Genomic DNA, 10,649 nt, shown 5'->3' with positions numbered 1-10,649 from the left:
GGGGGGGGGGTATGTTGAAGCTCCGAGACTAGAATACATGTAGACTGGGAATATGATGTGAACCTAAGCTACTATTTTTTTTCCGACTGTTGATGGCGGACAAACACAGACGTGTTTTCTAATCCTGAATGGTAGAGTGCACCATAAGCTACTGACTTTTTTCTATCTTTCACCAGAAAACTGCTCTGAAAATTAAGCAAAGCGGCTATGTAGTTCAAAATGTTCATAGACTTTAAATAAGCCGTGCACTTTATCTTTAAGGGCGAAAAACATATCATTCTTAATTAAGAAATTTGATTAGTCCCTTGCCCATCTCTTTTCACTCCTATCCAAAGTGTACCCTATTTTGTCCAGCTTAGCCGCTCTCCTCACCGTGCCATAAAAACCTCCCGCACAGCCTTGCCGGTCATATTTCATGCAACTTGCAATAGCAGTTCAGCCAACCCAACAAAGCCAAGTTATCTGGTTCTTCATATGTCAGTTGCTTCCATTGCACCCCTTTTCTACTCTTCTTCCTTTCTTTTTCTTTGCTCTCTTCAAGAAGGCACTGAATGCGTTTGGTTGAAGGGTGAAGAAAAAGGTGCTTGATGTGCTTTCTGGGTATGTGAAGGTTTGCATGTGAGTGGCATAAGAATATGCACGTGATGATGCAAAAAAGCTACAAAGAGATGGGGGTGTGTGGAAGTAGGGAAAAGGTCCTCAACACTCTTCTTTTTGTGTCCTAAAATTCTTCTTTGAAAACTTCGTTGCTCGCATAAAACTCATCAAAAATTTCTCCTTTAAGAAGCCATGTTTATATTACCTTTACGTCAAATTACTTAGGAAGAGTGTTTTTCTCCATTTTGGCATTTTCAAAGGGTTTATTAGGTTGGCTGGCAGGAACTTTGTATTGGCGTAAATAGGACACGGTCAATGTTCAATTGGCTCTGATCTGTTTTTCCCACACCAAAATGGAAAAGAAAACCAATAAAAGTTGAGAGGAGAGCCTATAATGTAGGTGAAAATTTTCCTTAATCCTTAATGGTTGTAGAACTCCTTAAAACTATTGACATGTTCTCTATCGGTATTTTAGATCTTTCACTAAAATGTGGTTTCTTTGGTTACTGTTACTCATCAATGCTGGTATTGGATTCGGCATGTTGAACTACTTCGCTGTGAATTTATCGCTCCAAACTCTGTTTTCCAGTTAAACTGCTTTTTATTTTGTTTTTGAGGAAGTGACCTGGTCAAATGTCTTATTATATACCCCCTCCGTTCCAATGTGAACCTGTTTGACTGGGCACGGTGTTTAAGAAAAAATGAAGACTTTTGAAATTTGTGGTCCTAAACAAGTCAAGAAGGGGCCGAAAGTATTTGTGTGGTTATGAAAGTATCTCATTTAGGGTAGATTGGAAGTTTAAGCTAAATTGTTTCCAAATTTAGAAAAGCGTCATTCTTTTTGGGACGGACCAAAAAGGAAATAGGTTTACATAAATTGGAATGGAAGGAGTAGCAGAAAGAAAGAGGTTAATACCCAGTAGAGTGGAAAAAGGTCGGGTAGTAACTTCAGGTGTGGTACACACACAGTTTTAAAGAAGCACCTGCTTTTCCTTTTCTTTTAAATATAAACCAACATTAGTGTAGGATAGTCTTTCAGAGACTTTCACTTTCTTTATAGACACCATCCCCTTTTTTCATTTTCCAAGACTTGCGTGTGTCTAACCTGGTTGCGTTGTCCAAATTTACTTGCATAACTTAATTTGCTTCTAGTATTGCAAATTCAAAACATTCTTCCTCAGATACTTGAGCTCCATTTACTGCTAAAGAATCTTGTGACCGGGAGAGCTCTCTTCTTCAATGATGCCAAAAGAGAGACTTTTGGTGAATATCAGCATCATTTACAAAATCATATCACTATTTTGGGATATCATATCTCTGGTCAAGGGCAACCTCTTGTTCCCAAGGTGTGGATATGATCTAATATTAAAAATATCTCGGATCTCGCTTTAGAGATTCTTTGGCAAATAAGAAAAAAATTAATTAAGAAAACTACTTCCTCTGTTCTAGTTTATGTGAACCTATTTCCTTTTTGGTCTCTTAAAAAAAGAATGACTTCTTTCTAGATTTGAAGATAATGTAATATAAACTTTCAATTCTACCCTCAATTAGAACCTTTTATAGCACACAAATACTCTGGCATGTTTAACGCCACACGTCTCAAAAGATTTATAGCCACATAAATGTTATGGCTTATTTAGGACCATAAATTTTAGAAGTCTCCATTTCTATCTTAAATTCCGTGCTAAGTCAAATAGGTTCACATCAATTGGAATAGAGGGAGTAGCATATAGCATAGTGCAACAAATGTTTTATGCAGTAAGGCATACCATGTGGGATTCCAAATGTTATTTCTGACATGAATTCTAGAGATTTTGAACAAAAAAAGTTATTTGAAAGACCTCAAGGTCTTGAGGACCAACAGAGAGATGAGAGATATATATAGAAGATTTCTCTCACGCTGTAACCCGGTATTAAATGAAATGAACAACAACAAAAATTTGTGGTTGTGATTCATTACCTTATTTGCCAAATAATCTCTTAAGTGAGATCTAATTCCGAAAATTGTTCGTATACATGATTTAGAGCAAGGAGATCTCTCGGACCAAGGACATAATTCCAAAATGGTGATCTGATTTTGTGAATGATTCTGAAATTAACCAAAAGTGATGAAAGAGTCTCGTTCAACATCATTGAAGAAGATAACTCTCTTGGTTATGAGATTCTTTAGCAGCAGTAAATGGAGCTCAAGTATCCGAGCAAGAAAGATACTTTGAAATTGACAATACATAAAGCGGATTAGTTTATGCGGGTAAATTTGGACAATCTGATAAGGATAGATACAAGCAAGTCTCGGGAAACATAGAGGATGGTGTATAAAGAGAGTAAGTAAAAGTCTCTGAATGTTTAATTCATGTATTTGTAAGTCTATACAACACCAATTTTGGTATATAATTAAAACAAGGAAAGGAGGTGAACTTTAAAACAAACTATTAAGACACTAGAATTATTTATTTTTTAGTCATAGAGTTGAAAACATTTTTTTCATGCATACATTAACATGAGCTATATTGAAATTTGAACTGGAGTAATGTTAAAAAAACTTCTCGAACATTACTTATCGATAAGTAATGTTAAAAGAAGCTTTTCCCATCAGTTCTTATTGTTATTGTTTTCGTGGCAATGTTAAGATTTTCGAGAAGTTTTTTTAACATTGCTCATGCGCAACTAGTTAAATTCTTTTAGGCTGGACATTTGGTTTTAAAATAGCTAAAAAGTTCAGTTGATGATGTCTTTTAGTTGTATTAGTTATTTGAGGAGTGAGAAGGTAAGAGGATTTTTCTGTTACTAATATGCAGTGCATTTTGCTAAAATAGATGGAATAAATGATTTACTAGATTGAAGGGCTGTGATGCAGAATTTTCCTGCTTCCAGGATTTGCTTTGCCAAGTTATATCCATGTCTTATAGCTTTGATCTTCCTGTCAGGAGGAGGGGAATTACAAGGATGCAGTCAAATTAGTTATTGACATTCGAGATTGTGGGTTGAAGCCAGAAATATACAGCTATTTGATTGCAATGACAGCTGTGGTAAAAGAGCTGAATGTATTCGGAAAAGCTTTACGCAAATTGAAAGGTTTCGCCAAAAGTGGTGTCATTGCAGAGCTTGATTTAGAAAATCTAAGGCTCATTGAAGAATATGAAGCAGATTTGTTGGATAAGGGTGTGCGATTGTCGAATTGGTTGATTAGAGAAGGAGGTCCTTCTCTTTTTGGGGTGGTTCATGAGAGGCTTGTTGCTATGTATGTATGTGCTGGGCGTGGAATAGAAGCAGAGAGACATTTGTGGCAAATGAAGTTAGTTGGGAAGGAAGTGAGCGGAGATCTTCATGACATTGTCTTAGCAATATGTGCTTCCCAGAAGGAGCCGGAGGTAGGCCCTATCTCAAGGTTGCTCACCAGAATGGAGGCTTCAAGCTCATTACAGAAAAAGAAAACATTGTCATGGCTGTTGAGAGGTTATATTAAAGGTGGACATTTTGAGAATGCTGCAGAGACAGTAATTAAGATGCTTGACTTGGGTCTGTATCCCGAGTTTTTGGACAGAGCAGCTGTGCTGCAGGGACTAAGGAGAAGAATTCAACAATCTGGAACCTTGGAAATTTACCTCAACCTTTGCAAAAACCTTTCAGATGCTAGTTTGATTGGTCCATGTCTTGTATATCTCTACGTAAACAAATATAGATTGTGGATAATAAGGATGCTATGAGCAACTTGGAGAAGCTGTGACCGTGCTCTTGTTGTTGCAGGCTTTGATGTGTATACTATATATATGTATATATAGTCCCTCAAGTTCAAGTTCAAGTTCAATTTCGTATATAATGTACATGTAAAACTACTAAACTTCCTACGTCGTGAAAATGAAAAATAAACTATGTCTTATATTTCAGTTACGCTGTCTGTCCCTGCTATTTCTTGTTTTTCCTTCTCACAAACTAAACCAGCTACTTACAACTTAATCATGGATCCCCTGCAGAAGCATGTTTAGGTGGGGTCGTTATGTTATCCATCATGCTGAAGTTTTCAAATGAAGTGATCCTGTATCTTTTATTAGTGCTATATTCTAAATATATAACCGTTGTTTATCTGGGAGCCTATAGATGAATCTTTTTGAATTCATTAGGTAAGGAGAAGTAGTACGTTATTTTGCATTGCTTTTGGTTTTCTGATTTATCTCTTGCGGTTTTGCACTAATCGGAGAAGAAAAAACACAATTTTCTTTTTCGATAAAGTGGAGTACTTCATTTTTATTGCCAAAATCAGCCAACTTGGTGCAAACACTATACTAAATACTTGAGGTTCCAACTTTATCCGTCTGAACAGTGGCTTCCACTAACTTAGATGGAACTGGAAAATGTATTAAGCCTATTCATGTATGACTTGCTTGGAAACTTCTTTAGCCAAAAGATGAGCTACAGAATTACGGAGAACGACTTCTGCTACTTAATCGAGAGCCTTGTAAAATACACCTTGGTGCGGATTATTATGAGCCCGTTTGGACATAAAAAAAGATTCACTTTTTTTGAATAAATTTTCACTTTTTTTTTTCGAAATTAGTGTTTGATCATAAAAATTTCAGTTTTCATTTGAAATATGAATTTTGGAATTTTTCGAAAATTTGAAAAACTCCAAAAAGCTGCTTTTCAAAATTTTCATTTAGATCACTCCCAAAACTTCAAAAACAAGCCAAAATTATATTCATGTCCAAACACAACTCTAATTTTTAAATATCATTTTCACTTGAAAACTTTTTTCACTTTTTTTTTGGAATTTTACAATTCTTGTGTCCAAACGCCCACTATATTTTTTCAGTATAGAGGAGAGCATGGAAAAATCTCTTCAAAATGGACCTTGGTTTGTGAACGGTCATTTGAGGATCTCATGTGCTGCCAATTAAGTGCCATTGAACTATTTCACCAGTTTTTGGATTAAAAACGAAAAGAAAAGAAAAACTGTTAGATCATCTTTTACTTTAGGCGTCTTTCGGCGAATGGCATTCTAGATACTAGAGAGTTACAATAAGTACCTTTGACAATCATAAATCCAATCAGAGCGAGTGACACCACATTTATTATCTACTTAGAATGGATGTAATTTGTTACTACTTAATTAAAAAAAATCTGAAGATCTCTAAGTAAAATGAGATTTGGTTTTTAAACCATTCTGGAGCTTTGACAAGCTTTAGCATTTTCTTTTCCAAGTCATGGTGGAGTTTTGACAAGCCTAAGCTAACAATCAATAAAGTGTGGACAACAATGACATTAGGGATATATTTTGACTGGCAAGTTTGTGTTCGGCATAAGAGTTAGAGCCCGTCCTTGAAGCACATTTACTAATGTTTGACATTATTCTTAATCATTCCGCTTTCGCCTCGTAAGTACTAAAGTAGATTACTGATCGGAACCAAAGTTACACCGTTTGGACTCAAGAGACCAAAATAGGTGCTAAAAAAGATGAGCAATTTATGCAAAATATCCATTGTACTTAAAATAGTTATCCTATTCTATCCATTTGAAAATTAGTTATATCCAATTAAAACTAACCCACCCAGTTGGCTTAGTTTTGCTTAGCTGGATTTGGCTTGACTTAGTTTAGTTTGGCTTGACTTGGTTCAGTAACTTCTTTGACTTCATTAACCGCATGGGCAGGGGTGGGTAAATAGTTTCTGCCACTAGGGTATTTGCCAAAGATCCCTTACCCCAATAAACTAAACCCCATCTTCTTCCCTAGGCAGATGCAAATTCAAGAGGTCCCCTTCAACAACAACAACAATAACAACAATTAACCCAGTGATATCCCACAAAGTGGGGTCTGGGGAGGGTAGAGTGTTCGCAGACCTTGTGGGGTCTGGGGAGGGTAGAGTGTTCGCAGACCTTACCCCTACCTTATGAAGTAGAGAGGTTGTTTTCGATAGACCCCCGACTCAAGAGAAAAAAATTAAAAGAAAGTAGAAACAACAAGTAGTAACCATAGCAAGCAAAGGTGATATAATAGCCGAAGTGAAAGAAGCGACATGTAGTAAAAGCAATATGCGGATACGAAGAAATGAAAATACGAGACTAACTCTAATGAGACCGGCATATAAATAAGACACTCCTGCTTAACCACTACCCTTCTACCCTAATTTTCAACCTCCATACCTTCCTATCAAGGGTCATGTCCTCAATAAGCTGAAGTAGCGCCATGTCGTGCCTAATCACCTCTCCCCAATACTTCTGAGGCCTACCTCTACCTCTCCTTAGCCCGCCCTTCAATAGCCAACCTCTCACACCTCCTCACCGAAGCATCTATACACTCCCTCTTCACATGCCCGTACCATCTCAATCTGGCTTCCCTGATCTTGTCCTCTACCCACTCCCACCTTTTTCTGAATATTAACATTCCTTATCTTATCTAATCTTGTATGCCCACACATCTATCTTAGCATCAACATTTCTGTTACTTTCATTTGCTGGACATGAGTATTCTTAACAGGCTAACACTCTACCCCATATACCATAGTAGGTCTAACCACCACTTTGTAAAACTTACCCTTAAATTTAGGTGGAACCTTCTTATTACACAAAACCCCTGAAGCAAGCCCCCATTTCATCCATTCTGCTCTAATACGATGTGTGATATCCTCGTCAATCTCACCAGTACCTTGGATAATAGATCCGAGGTAATTAAAACTCCCCTTTTTAGGGATGACTTGTGAATCCAGCTTCACTTCCACATCTGCATCATCGGTCACGTCGCTGAACTTGCATTCTAAGTACTCTGTTCTAGTCACGCTCATCTTGAAACCTTTTGACTCCAAGGTTTGTCTCCAAACCTCCAGCCTCGCATTAACACCACCTAGCGTCTCGTCAATTAGTAATATATCATCCGCAAATAACATGCACCATGGAACCTCCTCTTGAATGTGCCGTGTTAGAACATCCATCACCAAGGAAAATAAAAACGGGCTAAGCGCGGATCCCTGATGCAAGCCCATCCCGACAGGGAAGTGTTTCAAGTCCCCTCCCATCGTCCTAGCCCGAGTCTTAACGGCATCATACATATCCTAGATCACCCTAGTATAAGCTATGGGCACATCTCTAACCTCCAAATACCTGCATAGAACCTCCCTCGGAACCTTGTCATAAGCTTTCTCTAGGTCAATAAACACCATGTGCAAGTCCTTCTTCCTATCCCTATACCGCTCCACTAGTCTCCTGATAAGGTGAATGGCTTCTATAGCCGATCGCCCTGGCATGAATCCGAATTGATTCTCAAAAATAGATACACTATTGCTTACCCTAACTTCCACCACCCTCTCCGAAACTTTCATGATGTGACTTAGCAGCTTGATGCCCCAATAGTTGTTGCAATTTTGGATATCCCCCTTATTTTTGTACACTGGAATCATTGTACTCCACCTCCATTCTTCAGGCATCTTCTTTGTCTTAAAAATGACATTAAACAACCTAGTAAGCCACTCCAAGCCTACTCTGTCTGCAGTCTTCCAAAATTCCACTAGGATCTCATCTGGCCCGGTCGCTCTACCTCTTCTTATCTTGTGCAGAGCCCCACAATCTCTTCAACCTTGATATGAATACAATACCTAAAATCACGGTGACTCTCGGAGAACTCCAAGTCCCCCAGCATGATGTCCCTATTCCCTTCGACGTTCAAGAGTCCTTGAAAGTACATCTGCCATCTGCATCTAATTAGTGCATCATCCACCAATACCTTGCCATACTTGTCTTTGATGCACTTCACTTGGTCTTGGTCACGAGCCTTTCTCTCTCTCACCTTGGATAGCCTGTACAACTTCTTGTACCCACCTTTAGCCCCCGGCTCTTCATACAACCGTTCAAACGCTACATTCTTAGCCTCTGTAATGGCTAGTTTCACCTCCTTCTTAGATTTCTTAGCCCATTCCCTATTCATACTCCTCTCTTCCTCTTCTCTGCTCTCCACTAGCTTCAAATACGTTACTTTCTTGGCTTTCACTTTTTTTGGACTTGTCCATTCCACCACTAGTCCCCTTTATGTCAATTAAGGTAACCTTTCGAGACCCCTAACACCACTCTAGTAGCTTCCCAAATGCAATTCACCGTCGAGGTCCACATATTACTCGTGTCCCCTCTACTCCCCTATTGTAGGGCGATCTCCCTAGTCAAAGATCTCTACTTGATCTTTGGTTGGCCACACGTGGCCCTCTTGCTCATCTTCTTAAGAGCCTCCATGCACTTCGTTGTACCCTCCAACAGAAGCCCCAATATGTCCATTGAAATCTCCACCTATGTAGCTTATCAGAGTGTGGAATCCCTCGCACAACCTCATCTAGATTCTCCCAAAAGTGCCTTTTAACCTCCTCGCCCAAGCTCGCTTGAGGTGCATAAGCACTAATTACATGAATATTCCGTCCTCCAACAGCTATATTAATAACCATTAGCCTATCGATCACCTGTCTCACATCTACCACTAGATCCTTGAGTTCCCTATCAACAAAAATACCTACCCCACTCTTACCCCTCCTAAGTACCATAGTTTAAACCCATCTACATCCCGAGCCTTAGTACCCACCCATCTAGTCTCCCGGACACAAGCTATATTGATCTTCCTCTTCAGGAGAATCTTAGCTAACTCATTAGACTTCCCCGTCAACGTACCTATGTTCCAGGACCCTATTCACAACTTAGAAGTACCCTTGCTCCCCAATCCCCGCCCCACCCGAGGACACGACTGATGTGCCGTAGAATGTCAGCATATTTGATACTAATTACATAGACTTTAGTTCGTCTTTCAATGCATTTGTAGTTAAATCTTATAAAGTTTTGGTGTTTTGTAGTGCATAAGACTTGAAGACCCAAAAACATGGAAATGAAGTCAAAAAGCCACAAAAGACTAGAAATGCTGCAAGTATGCGATCGCAGAAGTGGTATGCGAACCGCATAACCACCGCAAACTGAAGCAGCTATTTTGCCAAATGAAGATAAGATTGTGCGATCCATTATGCGGTCGCATAACACTTCTGTTAGCTGTATAATGACCGCACAATTGCAATTGAAGAAGCTGCTCAACACTTTTACGATGGGAAAATGCGGTCGCATAATAGATATGCGGACCGCATAATGCAAATGCGGTGGACTGCTGGGACTGATGATCTGCAACTCTGCGACGCAAATGAAGATTAAGCGGACCGCATACATGGTCTGCGACCATTATGCGGTCGCAGAAGGTGTCTGCAGGGGCATTTTTGTCCAATCTTGATCCCGACTTTTAGTCCACTATAAATGGCTTTACTAGGGTTTTTGTGGGTCATTATGTCTGAAAAAGGGACAACATTGAAGGCATTGAATACTCCATTAATTTGGAAGCTTGTGAAGAGAGAATCTTGCACTTTTGTAAGCTTTATGTCTTTATTTATTAAGGCAGGCTAGAAATAAGGAACGAATGGTAATCGGGCCTGCGGTATTTCCTTGTCGAGAAAGGTCAACATGTCAATGTTGGGTTAATGCAAGAAACAACTTTGGATTCCCAAGAAGTTCCCTCAGGGTGGTCATGCAGGATTAAGTTACTTTTGGGTTGGNTGTTGGTGGTTGCAAACATTAACTTATTCCATTTTACTCTTTCTTTACTTGGAAAAGTGGGTTAGGGTTTGGTAGAAGTGAATATCAAGAACTCAAGAACTTAAACCTTGTTTAATAGAATCACTTAGGAATAAGTGGGTTCTACTTGGCATAAATTGGTTGTTATTAGTTGCAACTCTTTTAAATTTGGGAAAATCATAAAGAGAAAATGCTACCCAACCATTGGAAAATATTGGGTAGTCATTTAGAAACCAATTGCATATCAAAGGTCATTCCATTAGAAATATATCATATTAACACCGATATCATTACATTTCATTGATGGGGACACAACCTTGGTTACCTTAGCCCCAATTCCTAGACCTCCTCCTCCTTTCCCTCAAAGATTTTCTAGGAAGGTTGATGATAGAAAACTCGAGAAGTTCTATGACATTCTCGAGCAATTATCGGTAAATATTCCATTTGTGGAAGCATTTCAAAAGATGCCGGGTTTT

The 10,649-nt window shown here is 38.8% G+C and overlaps 1 protein-coding gene across 1 annotated transcript in view; it reads left to right on the top strand.

Annotated features, from left to right (window-relative positions):
- The window catches only part of LOC109228932 (pentatricopeptide repeat-containing protein At2g30100, chloroplastic), a 12,719-nt gene extending 8,231 nt beyond the window's left edge, over positions 1–4,488 (top strand). Inside the window, exon 2 of the mRNA XM_019394196.1 lies at positions 3,525–4,488. Within this exon, the coding sequence (XP_019249741.1) occupies positions 3,525–4,304 (780 nt within the window). The 3' untranslated portion in view covers positions 4,305–4,488. The remainder of the gene's footprint in view (positions 1–3,524) is intronic.

Source organism: Nicotiana attenuata, chromosome 7 (assembly GCF_001879085.1).
Source record: "Nicotiana attenuata strain UT chromosome 7, NIATTr2, whole genome shotgun sequence".
Taxonomy (NCBI): domain Eukaryota; kingdom Viridiplantae; phylum Streptophyta; class Magnoliopsida; order Solanales; family Solanaceae; genus Nicotiana; species Nicotiana attenuata.
The sequence above is the reverse complement of the archived record's forward strand: the minus strand, read 5'-3'. Positions and strand labels throughout refer to the sequence as shown.